At 39.7% G+C, this 14,689-nt stretch overlaps 1 protein-coding gene across 1 annotated transcript in view; it reads left to right on the top strand.

Annotated features, from left to right (window-relative positions):
* The first annotated feature begins 6 nt into the window (after positions 1-6).
* UGCG (UDP-glucose ceramide glucosyltransferase) overlaps positions 7-14,689 on the top strand; it is a 33,768-nt gene continuing 19,085 nt past the window's right edge. Inside the window, exon 1 of the mRNA XM_008577566.1 lies at positions 7-206. Within this exon, the coding sequence (XP_008575788.1) occupies positions 109-206 (98 nt within the window). The 5' untranslated portion in view covers positions 7-108. The remainder of the gene's footprint in view (positions 207-14,689) is intronic.

The raw sequence follows: 14,689 nt of genomic DNA, 5'->3' as shown, positions 1-14,689 counted from the left end.
TCGCCCGTCCAGCGCCCCGGCTCTGGGCGCCTGCCGTGTCCTCCTCCTGCCGGAGCGCTGTCCGCGGCGGCGGCCGGAGAGGGCCGGGCCGGGCCGGCGGGCCGGGGGATGGCGCTGCTGGACCTGGCCCTGGAGGGAATGGCCGTCTTCGGGTTCGTCCTCTTCTTGGTGCTGTGGCTGATGCATTTCATGTCCATCACCTACACGTGAGCGAGGGGCAGCAGGAGGAGCTCGGGGTGGGGGTCGGGGCCTCGGGGACGGGCGAGGCTGGGAGGCATTTGCGCTTTGGAGGGGACCGGGCTCGGGTGGGGGTGGAGAAAGCTAATGCTCAGACTGTTCCCCCCCGTTCTCTCTCCCTGGGGACCGGCTGGGGTCGGGGGTCCTTGGGAGGGGAAAGTATTCGGTGAGTGAAGGGGTCGCTGGGTTGCAGGGGACCGCACAGCCAGGGGACAGGAGACTGCTCGTACGTGTCAGGCGGAAGGTTGCTTGCTTGGTTTGATTGTGCTGGGGATTCGTGTGATTTTTCATCTGGGCCGAGATGTATGGTGTGTTGTTTTTTCTCTCGCCATGGGCCACATTTCTGTTACGGTGATGATCGTTTCTACTCTTCTGGGAGCTGCTCACAGCTACCTGGAGACCTCCCTGTGGATTTTCCTCTTGAAAGAGCTCTGTGCGCTTAGATAGGTGTGAAGCACCTGTCTACCTTAAAAAATGCCCACCAAACCTCCGGGCTGGTATTGTAGCTTTGATTTATGTCAGCTTGTACATTTCGATGTGGATTTCTTTCCTTTTTTTAATTCCACATTTACTGTCTTGCTTAGATTTGTACCCTGCCCTCCACATCTTTTCGCTATTGATTTAACGAGTATTTCTTGAGGCCTACTAGATGCCATTCACTATTATTGGACTGGTGACACAGTGGTGAGCAGGACAGAATTCCTGTCCTCATGGAGCTTACGTTGTAGAAGGAAGAGATAGATAAAAATTCAAACAAGGTTATTAAAGATAGTGACAAAGCCTATGGATAAAATAAAATAGGGTGATGGCATGAATTAGAGACATGCAGTATGTGCCTAGTTCTGGCAATGAAATCTGCCTGTGTGAAATGAACAAACGGTGTAGAGCACGTTACTGATACGGATTCACTTGGCTTTTTAGCCGAGGGGGCGGGGGAAGAACGATCTGTACCACCTAGAATAGAGTATATGTTAGGAGAGGAGAGGGGAGGACTGTAAGAAATTAACATTTTTTTCTTTTTACTACAGAATAACTGTGCTTTTCTTTTTGGAAACATTGTATTTTATTAGTATAGTGTAGCATTTCCTGGTACTGGAGAAAGATGCTAGTTGTACAAGAGATACTACTGTTTCAACGTGAAAGAAAGCATGCCACTGGGGTATTGTTGATCTTAGTTTGGGGAGTTTGTAAGCTATAGTCACTGAACACATTCTGGAGTTCATTTTAAATATTTAAGTTCTTAAAAACAATTTTGTTACTTTTTCCAGTCATAAAAAAATATATTTACTATATAAGGAATTTAGACAATACGGAGAGGACTAAAAAAGAAAGTTAAAACACATGCACACCAAAACCATATTACTTTGTTATCCTTTTGTGACTATTCTTCCAATTGTATTTTTTTCTGTGTGTGTCTGTGTGTCTGTTTGTGTACGGGAGAGAGAGAGAGAGAGAAGCAGGGAGGGGGAGAGAGAACTAGGGACCATATTATGATTATTGTTCTGTAACCTGCTTTTAAAATTCATCTATTTAATAAATGCTGAGAAGCTGTTTTGTTCAAGGTACTATTCTAGGTGCTGGAAATAAGAGTGAAGAACAGGACAACCAATGCCTGTGCTCAGATGGAGCTGCTACATAGGATGTTATGACCATTTTTTTCATGTCAATAAGTGTATGATCTCTGCATCATTTTTACAGATGCATAGTATTGTAGTTTATGAGGTACTAATAATTATGATTATTGATGGGCACTTAGGTTGTTTCCAATTTATCAGGATTACAAACAACACTGATGAATTCGTATTCATGAATCCTTAAGAGATGACCTCCTTAGTTTCCATTTCTGAAAGAGGAATTTGGGGGCCAGACGTGGTGCTCACTTTAAACTTTGATACATATTGCCCTCTAGAAGTGTTACATCTATTCTTAGTCCAGGTAACATTGTACATTGGTCCTTATTTCCCCTTACTAAGTATCAGGCTTTCACTATTTTTTGTTTTTATTTATATTCTTTTAATTACTAGTTGCACAGAACGCTTTAGCATTTACATTTAGTTGCGAATTACATACTCATAATCCTTTGCCTGTGCTGTGTTGAATTCACTGGGCAATAATGATATATGATCCAAGAATTTGATTCAATTTATGGCTGATTCCCCTGCCCCCTTTGGAAAGTATTAGTTTTATTTTCATTTTAATATTTTAACACTTTCTTTTAAGTGCAGTTCAATACAAATGAGGTTTTCTTAGAGTTTTTTTATTCAAAATATTTTAACATTTACTTGTACATATTTGTTGAGTACAGTGCATTGTTTCAATACGTGCGCATACTCCATAATGATTCACGTAGGGTAGACAGCAGAGTTTTGTACCCATTAACGCACCACTTCTCCTCCTCTTGCCCTCCCACCTCCCGCCTCTGGTAACCATTATTCTACTCTCTACTTCTATGAAAACCACTTTTTTAAAAAATTGAATCATAGGGCCGGCCCGGTGGCGCACTGGATAGTGCGCCGCTTGGGAAGCGCGGCGGCGCTCGCACCACTTCTCCTCCTCTTGCCCTCCCACCTCCCGCCTCTGGTAACCATTATTCTACTCTCTACTTCTATGAAAACCACTTTTTAAAAAAATTGAATCATAATTGATTGTACCTATCTGTGGAGTACCACATTGAATATCAATACGTGTGTGCAATATGTGATGCTCAAGTAAGGATAATTAGTATATTCAACATTACAGAATGTAATCTTTTTTATGGCCTTTTACTGATTTCTCACTAAATCCCCCCTTCCCCTCCCTCATTCCCACCTGAGGACCACTTTTTTTTAAAAAATTGTTTTTTTAAGATTCCACATATGAGTGATATCATGCAGTATTTGTCTTTCTGTGCCTGACTGACTTCACTTTCCTCATACAGTTTTCCTTTTAAAATGTATGAACTAGTTAATGGACAATATTTTAATAATCTGGTGTATTAAATTTCAAAGTTTAACATTTAGCAAAACTTTGTTTCACAAATTTACATTTAGAGTGACAGGATATATATACGACTTAAAACCCATGTTTAGACAAATGTCCTTTCCTTTCCTCAAAATAAAAGCTTTGAAAAGTGCAGCATAAACATTTTAAATATTAAGGCACTGCATAATCTGCATCGTATGGCTGTCTTGCTTAACAGCAAGAATTATGAAAATATTCTACCCTTAATTTAATTGAGCATCAGAAACTTTTTGAGGAAGGACCTAGCTCTCATCAAAGAGAAGCTTTTGGCTCATTTAGTTAATGAATTCGTTTCCAAGAATGCCTTTCAAAAACTTGTTATCTGGAAAAGACAAAAAAAAAAAAAAAAAAATTGAATCATAATTGATTGTACCTATCTGTGGAGTACCACATTGAATATCAATACATGTGTGCAATATGTGATGCTCAAGTAAGGATAATTAGTATATTCAACATTACAGAATGTAATCTTTTTTATGGCCTTTTACTGATTTCTCACAAATTCCCCCCTCCCCTCCCTCGTTCCCACCTGAGGACCACTTTTTTAAAAAAATTGTTTTTTTAAGATTCCACATATGAGTGATATCATGCAGTATTTGTCTTTCTGTGTCTGCAGTGCCCTCATAGATAATTTTCTGTTCCATCTCTTTAGACAGGTCCTTGATGTACTCAAAGGGGATCTCAAATTGAAATGTGTTGTAGAAAGGAGAAGGATAATCCAGCACCACTACATTGTTCACTTGAACTTTTGTCATATTTTGGGGGGGGAACACAGACAATGGTCCAGCACCACTACATTGTTCACCTGAACTTTTGTCATATTTTGGGGGGGGAACACAAACAATGGGAATGGGGGCTTGTTGTGGCACTATAAAGCCCAGCAAGTGGCTGCTTGGGAGAACATCCAGCACCACTACATTGTTCACTTGAACTTTTGTCATATTTTGGGGGGGGAACACAGACAATGGGAATGGGGGCTTGTTGTGGCACTATAAAGCCCAGCAAGTGGCTGCTTGGGAGAACACAGATCCCCTCCAGCCAATGTGTCTGCAGCAACTTGAGAAACTTTTTCTCCCTCTTTTTGTTTACACAGGAGCAATCCACAGTGTTTGTAGCTTTCCTGTTTCACTAAAATGCAGCCCATTCTGCTCTGATAACTCTTCTGATATTCAGTGATGGGTTTACTGATTCATTATCCCTCTCTTACTCCACACCATTAGTTCAGTATCCCTTCATATCTACCTGAGACTGTTGAAACCATCTCTACTCAATGGTATCTCTAGGTGCAACCTTGCTCCTCTTTTCTGTTTCTCTCACTGTAGCCTTATCCTTCTGGAACACTAATCTTCAATTATGTGCTTATCTTATCATGACTCTCCAGTGCCTCCAGGTTTAAATTCAGACTCTTTAACAAGACGTGCACAGCTCTTTAGGAGCTGGATCATCCCCTTTGTACCTATTTCCTCAGCAACCATTGAATTACTGTTACTGACATTTTCCTGAGTGCGCAGTGTACTTTCTTAAGAATTTTTTTCTTTTCCTTTTTCCTTCCTTTTTTGTTTAATTGACTCCTATTCATTTAAGTAGTTTTAAACTGTAGTTTCCTATTGAGTATGTGACCCCTCATGTTACTCTGTAGTAATTTGGATTTACTCATCTAATTGTAGATGTGTATTCAGTTGTCTCTTTTCCCATGAGATTGCAAGCTTATGAGGGTAAGAATCATGTCTTATTTACTACTGTATCTCCAGAATCTACTAGGCTCTCAATTAGTACTTGTTGAATAAATGATCTTTGAATTTTATCCAGTAGTAATAGTGGATTTTTGCTCATTCATTAATTCGGTCTCAATTGGCCATTGTGGTTTGAGGTAGATGGTCAGATTTGGAATGTTTTCAGTGGCTACAGACTTTAATGAAATTAATTAGATCAAATGGAATCTTTATCTCACTATTTCTAATCAATTGCCAATTAAAATAGAAACAACTATATCAGTAACTTGTTTATCTACAGATTCTTTGTTAAATCTAAATCGCCACCCCACAAGATTTTCTGAAGGGAATGCCTATCTTGCCATAAGTAATCTGCTGTAAGTAATCCTTACACTTAGACCTGTCTTTCAGGGAATGCAGCTGCAGCCCAGGGCTGTCCTGGATTGATTGACAAATGCACGTCATTTTTCTTCCTCCATAGAAATTTATTTTATACACAAAATAATTTAATTCAAACATTAAGTTCAGCTTTAAAAAGGGTATTTTTAGGAATTATGTAGAAGAGGATAGAAACAGTCTCATTCATTTCTCTTTGATGTGAAAAGAGTGGATTTGGGGTTTATGGTGTATTTGAGGGTGTTCTGTGTTTTCGAGTGCTATCTGGTGGGTCCACATCTCCTAGGTGCCTTTCCTTAGTTGCTGTCAGCAAAATACCATGCTCTATCCATTTCCCGTATGCTAGGGCTAACTCTGTTGTCACTAAGAGGTCAGTGAGTTGGGGTTTTGTTATTGCTGTTTTGGTTTGGGAAATTAATAAAGATCTCCTATTTGTTTTCATTGATGGTGGAATCCTTTGTATTCTGTAGTATGTAAGGTCACTGTCCAGTGGATATGGTTTGTGTTTTCCTATAAAGCTAACTCACTGTTAGTTATTTTACCTCCTCTAGGGAATCTTGTGTCAACAAAGTTGTTTTCACCAGAAGGTGTGCTTTGTGTTGCTGATGAAGCCCATTCTGATGCAGCATCATTTTTGAAATGATAGGTGCTATATGGAGTAACTTTAGTCATGACACATACTGATCACAAACACACGGTGGTAGCTTTCCAGAGCACAATCATAAGTAACAACAATAAGAAAGGACTTTAAATCATTGGAAATTGCTGGTCTGGACTATATGAAGTAGGGGACCTGCTGATACAGCAATCAACTTAAGTTTACATGAAATATTAACAAGCTTGGTGGCATGGAACAGAGGTGATAAATTCCTAGAGTCAGATAAATGGGTTCAACTTAATCACACATCAGAACTATAAACACAGCACAATCTGGGGCTGTTAAGCAAGGTGCACTTTGCCCTGGTGGAATCCATATTCTTCCTTAGAAGTGTTGACAGATATACTTGTGCCTCACTTCTGTGCGGTGCTGTATGAAGGTTGCTGCAAAGGCTGCTGCCAGCTGACTGAAGCCCTTGCTGAGCATCTCTCCTCTCTTCCGGGGGTTTGCCTGTGTACGAGGCTTCCTTTCTGCTAAAGCAGAATGTACTAGAATACAAAACTGTACAAGAAATCATTTAAAAGTTATACAAACTATAAAATAAAACCTCATTGGGAGGGTGAGACTAAAAGTTAAAACAATAAGCTAAAATAATGAAAAAGACAGTAACAGTTTTTGAGACTGAAATGTTCAGAAATAAAAATCAACTAAGCTAAAATAGGCCATCCCATTATTTCAAAGGTTGAAAAGCCTTGTGGAGAGAGGCAGTTAGGATTCATCAAGCTAAAGCAGCTGTAAAGTCAAGCAGAACCCCTGAATATTTCTTGGATTTCTTTGAAGTGTTCCCTGAATAGATGTCCTAGCTCACAACAGAAAGCAGGACCCTGAAGGCCTCTCTCTTTTGCCCATGATTCATCCCTCACAACCTTTTGGATGTTAGGCAGGTCTATGTTACTCGGAGAAAGCACCCCAGATGGCACCTACGCTCCTCTTCTGTCCCTGCTGCTGGCAGGTGCAGCTCTGCAACAATGAGCTGTGAGCACTTCCCCCTCTCTGGCCTTGAGGTTGGCAATGCCTTAATTACATGAATGAAGTTTTCTTTTTTTTTTTTTTTTTTTTTTTTTTAATGGGGAGTGACTCTAGCTCCTGATTTAAAATTTAATTTAGAAATAATTCCTTCAGAAAATGATATGTGTATTGGAAACTTCCTATGCTTACTAGCTCCTAAAAATTGCCCATTTAAGTTTCAGGATCATTTTATTCTTTAAAAATGAAACAAATCAAAATCATTGACTAGCCATTACAGGAAGCCCATTACCTTTATACCCAGTGCATTCCTGAAAATGTAATGATATCGAATTTCTGAGAATTAAATGGACATATGTGTTAGGAGGGGATCTTTTATTTCAAGAGAACTAAGAATGTTGTTAAAATCCCAAATTATGACTTCTGCTGGTTCTGATGTCTGGGACATGCTGCCACTGAGTGAGAGCTTTCCAGGTGTTAGGTGTTGTGGGGAGGGGCTTTCTCTTCAGCCTGGAGTGGGGTGGGAAGGCTGACTTGTAGTGTAGCCTTTGCTCTGGGGACAGTGCTAGATATGGGGATAAAATGGTCAACAAAGCAGAATGGAGTCTCTTCTGGAATCCCTCAAAACATCTTCATACTAGAAGGTGGTATTGCTTGGAATTAAATAGTAACCGGTAGTTGCTTTGTACATTGTATCTGCTGCAGGGTGAAAATCATCCTGCCCCTGCCTCTCACTTCTGAGGGTAGCACCCTCTCCCTCCACCAGAGCCAAGTGAAGGGGAATTCTTGTGGCTGCGTCATCTAATATCGTGAGTCAGGCTGAGGATAGAGGAATTAAGAGGAGCCAGGATTATGCAGCGTCTCTGCCCAACTGAAAACCCATCGAATAGTTTAAAAGGAGAGCTAAGCTAAAAAAAAACAGTAACAGGCTATTTGTAATTGATAATAAATTGTGAGATTTAGTGTTCCTTATTCTTATCCTTGCATCATTTTTACACTTTTGGGTGATGTCTATAGATAAATTTGTTCCTAAATAGTAGGTGTAATTTTAACTTTGAAAATAATGTTAACCTAAATATTGTATGTAAACTGTGCATTAGATCTGTTTTATGCCATGTTCTGACTTACTCTGTTTTATTTGGGGGCTTTAATCTTTTTTTTTTTTTTTGGTGGCTAGCCGGTACAGGATCCATACCTTTGACCTTTGTGTTCTAACACCATTGCTCTAACCAACTGAGTTAACCAGCCAACCTTAATCTTTCATAATATACAAGAGTTGGTTGGTTTTATGTTTCAAAAAAAACCCAACATAATGTCCTAATATAAAAACAAATGAAAGAATCTTTTAAAAATCTATGTATTTCCAGTCCTTCCAATTTGGTGTGTAAGTCTTATTAATGTTTGACATCTCTAAATCTCTTATCAGAACTATAGTAATTCAGAGAAGTTACATTTGGTGGAAAATGTCCTTGAAATTAGCAGAGGTTTTTTTTTCTTTTCCTTTTATTATATATTATAATAATAGCTATCATTGAATGTTTATGTTGAGGCTTAATCTCGTGTCTTTCTCACAACTACCCTGTGAGGTAGGTACTATTATCTGCATCTTATTAAGTTTAAGATAAAGAAGGAACTTGCCCAAGGACATATAGCTAGTAGGCTGGGATAGAAACCCAGGCAGTCTGCCTCCAGCCCAGGCTCCTAAACCAGTATGCTCTATACTGCCAGAGGTAACCTGAAAATAACCCTGGAAGTAATCCATAGGGACAGAGTGTCTGTGTGGGATTTCTCCCATCGCTGTGAATCTTAGTTTCTGCTAGTTGGCAACATTTCAGTTACTATGGAGAGAGCCCCTGCTCATTCTCTTCTACTGCTTTTCCCATTCTCTCCCCACTTGTACTGCTCCTTCACAGACTTCACATTTTCCATCCATCCCATAACTGCTGGTCTTTCTAAAATTTTCTGTCTCAGCCCTCTTTTATTCTTACAGCTATCTAGTCTTCCTAGGCCTGTTGTTCTCAACTTTGACTGCCCTTTGGAGACATATGGAGAGCTTAAAAATATAAATCGCTGCCTGGGTCTCACCCCTAGAGGTTCTGATTTAATTGGTCTGGTTATCAGGAATTTCAAAAACTCCCCAGATGATTGTGATGTGCAGCTTCAGCTGAGAATGACTGCCCTAGGCTATGGATCCACAGTTGTGTTCTGCACCTGCCACCTCGGGGCTTTGTTTAATTCTCCATCTAGCTCAGAACCTATAGCTCATCCCTTCATAATCTTATCTTGTCCCTGGCTTGTCACAGATCAGTCTGTCCTGTTATCCTGATTCCATCCAATAATTTTAGCTTCTGAACTGTCAAAATCCTGCAGAGGGTCATCACATAGCCATGTGGGTTAGTACTACCACACATTCATGGTCTCAGATCTCAGCTAAGCTCACAGTGCTATCTGGTTGTACTTTGTTTCTATATTTAGCTCTGTCACCCAGTGCTGACAGAACCTCTTCCAAATCATCACCGTTCTACCATGTTCTTGGCAGATGACTTTAACTCCTCCTTTACATGGTGGGTGGGGCCTATCATGTCATTAACTATTTTTTTGTTATCTTTCTCTTTATCTTTTGACTAACCTATGTGCTCAAGGATTATTTTAAAATTAGACTGAGAAACCTTCTGCTCCATCTAGCAACTCTTTGGCTCCTTCACTCATGGTCAGGTTTCAGGAGAAACTAGTGTTTCTTTACTGTTACCACACCTCACCTCCCATTCATTTACTTTTTAACCTGTTTTTATCTATCTATTATGTTCCATCAGTTGTCCCATCCCTGCCAAAAGTACTCAGAGTTCACCAAGTACGTACTTAATCTAGTGAACATTTTATTCTTGTCTTGACCTTTAGGCAGCATTCAATCTTGTTCTTTCCTGAACTCTTTGAAAAAGAAAACAGCCTAGCCAATTAAACCCTTCGGTGGCTTTACTTTTATCCTGGCTGCCTTTCCACTCGTCTGGTCACCACTCACTTTTAGCCTCCTTCATGCATTACTGGCTCCTAATATTAGTTATATTCAATCTTGTTCTTTCCTGAACTCTTTGAAAAAGAAAACAGCCTAGCCAATTAAACCCTTCGGTGGCTTTACTTTTATCCTGGCTGCCTTTCCACTTGTCTGGTCACCACTCACTTTTAGCCTCCTTCATGCATTACTGGCTCCTAATATTAGTTATATTCATTCCTGGCCACCTGCTAATAAATAGCATGCTCAACCTTGGAGAGCTTATTTATTTACCAAACTGGGGGTGGCCCTGCTGGTTTTATCTCGGCTAATCTTACCTTCTGAATTTTATATATCTGTTCATTTATTTACTGTTCATGTATACAACAGTTTTATAAAAACTGAGAACATGCTACGTATCATTTCTTTGCTGGGCCCTGGAGAATTGATAGTGTAGTGTTGTGTTTCTCCCAGTGTGGTTCACTGCCAGTCTGCATCAGAATCATTTGGGATACATATGAAAATGTAGATTCCTAGGCTCTGCAAATGGTCCGTTAAGTTGTGTTCTCTACCTACGGTTATTGAGTATACCAAATGTTGCAAACGCCTACTTTACTGGATAAGAGAGACCACCACTTGATGTCTTAAGAGCAACTTTGTTTAAAAATAAGTACATAAATAAAGTTAGTGTGTTCAGAATAATGCTCACTACTCTCTCGCATCCCTCACTGTGCCCAGATTTTATGAATGGCATACTAGTTACCTAAGCCCGAACCTAGGAATTATCCTCCCCCCCCTCATTGCCCGCTGCACCAACCCCTCTCCCCCTCACTTTGGCCAAGCCCCATGAATTCTGTATTCTCACTTTCTCTTGATTCTTCATTTTCTTTGCTCCCTTCTACCGTTTTTAGTTGCACACCTGTCTTTTTCTTTTGGATGTTTATAATATTTTCCCTTGCCTTTCATTTCTTCTGCCTATACTTTAATCTCTTAACTTCTATAAATACAAAAATCCTTAGTCTTTCTTGGTTATTTCTTGCCCAGAGGATGAGCTACAGGCCTTTTCAGCCTTATCTATGAAGTCAAGGAAGAATTTGTAGCAGAGATGAGTCTTAAAGCAGTACTTCTCAAACTTGAAAGTGCCTGTGAATCACCTGGAGATTGTGTTAAAATGCAGATTCTGTACGGTAGTTCTGGGAGTGGGCCTGTGATGCTGCATTTCTGGCAAGCTCCCAGGTGATACTGATGTTGCTGGCTAGGGGACCACACTGGGAGTATGAAAGACTTAAAGAACAATTTCCTAGAAAAAGTTAGATGCTTCCTTCTCTCTTTTCTCAAAGTGTTCTAAACATACTTCTATTATGGGCTGTATCACACTGCATTGACAGAGGCTTATACAGAAGTTACTTCTGAATGAGAGGTGGCCTGTGCACATGTGAGAACCACCTCTCCTATTCTAATTTCATGGAAATGCTGTAATGATTTTACACTTACACATGGACACAGACATACACTGACACACACGCACACATGCAGCCTGAAAATAAGAAGGAAAAATTTCCATGTTCCAGAAATGAAGAGGGAAGGCAAAGCAGTGAGTGGCTCTTGCCTGCCAATTCTAATCCCAGTGAAATTTCTGGGTGGTTCCTGTTTATTTTTCTCCTCATTATTGGTTGTATTTTCCTACTTCTGTGTGTGCCTAGCAATTTTTTATTCGATGCCAGAAACTTTGAATTTCACTTCGTTGGATTTGAATATTTTTGTATTTCTGGATTTTCACCTACTCTGCCTGGGTTGCCTTCTGTGCACCAAGGCCTGGAAATTGTCTCAAAGCAGTAAGCAGGGCAGTTGTCTTCATGTCTCAGGAGCACAGTCCTCCTTTGCTGATGTCCAGTGTCTTAAAAACCACTGTTTTGTATATTTTGTCTGATTCTATGGGTTGTTTCAGGTGGGAGAGTAAATCCAGTCCCTGTTTCTTCATCTTGTCCAAAAGTTGAAGTACTGAGGGGGACAGAACAGAGAGAATAAGGTTTTTAATACTTGTGTAAGGACAGAGACAAGGCTACATGCTATTTGTAGTAACCCGAAACTGTAAACAACTCAAATTCCATCAACAGAAAGTAAAGTATGGTGCATTAATACAAGGAATACTACACTGTAATGAGAACAAATGAACTATAACTAAATGTAACAACGTGGATGAATCTCACAAACATAGTGTTAAGCAAAAGAAGCCAGATACAAAAGAGTACATACAGTGGGACTCCATTTATATAAAACGTTAAAACTGGCAGAACTAGTCTATGGTGTCAGAAGTCAGGATGATGATTACCCTTGAGGGGAGGGTAGTTAGTAGAAGGGGACATGCAGGGACTTCTGGGGTTCTGGTAGTATTGTTTCTTGATTTGGGAATGGTTATATGAGAGTTTCATTTTGAGGAAATTTTTTGAGTTGGATACTTATGTGTGACTTTACAATATGTATGTTATGCATCAGTAAAAAATACCATCCCACTCCACCCCCCAACTAAAAAGGACATGGCTGCAAGCCAAATGCTTGATAGGAAGGTAGAATTGGGTTCCCAGGACAGAACCTGGAACTGGCGAAGTGCTGTACACAGGATCCTGGCAAAAAGCAAGTCATTTGCTCTAGGCCAAGGGTGGAAATGGGTGCACCCATGAGAAATCCTGTGCAATGTATAGGTTGCCACAGGCTCAAGTTCATAATGTCTAGATAATGCAGAAACCCTGATCCAAGATATTAAATTAAAAACTGGTGTGAAACCAATGAACTGTGTAGGGCCCTGTCAGAGCCACTGATGAAACTGGCCCAACTGGAGGATTCCACCACTGAGGCCACTTTTGATATACAAGGCAAATGGGCTGTTGATCATATTTTGAAAAATATAGCTGTTGATCAGTTTACAACACACTGGCCATGGCCAAAGCATCATTTCTGTGTGTGGCTGCCAAAGTTAATACCTTCTTGCTCTAGAGCACAGCTTTGTTGACATCTATGAGAGTTTTGTAAGAAGAGCTTCTGTACGTGTGCAACTCCCCCATTAAACCATAACGCCTTGGTAGTAGGGAGTTTGCCTGTTCATTGTCATATCTCCAGTGCATAGGATAATGCCTGATGTATATTTGGGGCTCAAAATATATTGTCTGATGAGTGAATGCTACATAGTTGTGGAGCAGCACTGTGTGCTGAGCACAATGCTAGGTGTGTTTTCTTGTTTATTTAGGGGTGACTTAGTGGATATTCTTTTATTGTTTTGATGAACATTACAGGAAATGTGTAACAAGGGGCTTTGTCAGTTGTATTACATAAGTCAAAGCAGTATTTTCCAAAGTAGGATTCTTATTTGTAGGGGGTACACTACAATCTGACCCATTTGGGTATGGAAAGAAAATAACAGAACGATAGAAACAGAGGTGGGAGGGTACAAATGAGAATTTATTAAAAGTCCTGCAGTATAGTCTGGCTTATAATTATTTTGCATAGAAATTTCAGGTATAGTACTTATCAGTTCTCTTCGGCCATTAACTATTGTTGTTTGGAAAATCAGAATGAGTCTATGATAAAATACTACATTTTATATGAAAAGCTCTTTGAAGGATAGAAGGTATGTCTATATTAACATTTAAAGTGATATATCTTAAAGAAGAAGGGGAAGAAGGAAAAGATAGGATCCATTGTAAACTTTTACCAAAATATAAAAGCCACTAGACTATTTAATATAGTTCAGATGATCCTTTTACTGATCATCTGATGTCATCTGAAATCATATGATTTCTCTCTCTCTCTCTCTTTTTTTTTTTTTTTTGGTGGCTGGCCAGCCCAGGGATTTGAACCCTTGACCAGGGGGGAACTGTTGGCTATGGTGTTACAACACCACTCTCTAACCAACTGAGCTAACCAGCCAGCCCAGTTCAAATGATCCTTGTTGCTGTTGTTTTTAATCTAAAGCCTTGCCAAATGCAATGAAATTATTAGTGGGCTGCGTTTCTTTGTTAATTGGTCATCACTTCACATGCATGTTCTGATGCAATTTAATAGCACTTAATGATCACACAATGGGGACTGGTAGATAAAAGTTACTGGGATTTCAGACCTTCTTATTCACATCTCAAACTATTTCGTAATTTCTTTGTCTTTGCCCGTCATTCTCTCTGTGCTACATTCTGGGTAATTTCTTCAAATGTAGCTTCTGCTTCTCTCTTAAACTGTGTGTGTATAAATCTTCTGTTTTACCTGTTTATTGAGTTTCTAAAGTCAGTGATCATAATTTTTATTTCTAGACATTGTGTGGTCCTTTTCGTATGTTCATGGTCCCATCTGGTCTCTCTCATTCCTTCTCTTGGGTTTTGTTCAGGCAACACAGGTAATATGCAGTCTGGGCCCCAAACCCATGTGGTAAGGTGCTCTCCAGGAAGACTTTTTCTTTCTAATCCATTTCTTTCAGGACTAGCAAGGTAGGCAGTATCCCCATCTTCCCTCTGTGGGCCAGCGTTTTTCTACTCTGTCTTTCAGGGATTCCAGATTTATACAAAGCTCTCGGAAAAGATTTTCTATCATTCTTTTTTTAAATCAATATTATTTTTGATTGACAAATCATAATTGTATATATTTGTGGGATACAATATGATGTTATGATATATGTATACAATGTAGAATGGTTAAATCAAGCTCATTAACATACATATCCATCACCTCCCTTACCTATCATTT

The sequence above is a fragment of the Galeopterus variegatus genome, unplaced genomic scaffold, assembly GCF_000696425.1.
Source record: "Galeopterus variegatus unplaced genomic scaffold, G_variegatus-3.0.2 Scaffold1541, whole genome shotgun sequence".
NCBI lineage: Eukaryota > Metazoa > Chordata > Mammalia > Dermoptera > Cynocephalidae > Galeopterus > Galeopterus variegatus.
The sequence above is the reverse complement of the archived record's forward strand: the minus strand, read 5'-3'. Positions and strand labels throughout refer to the sequence as shown.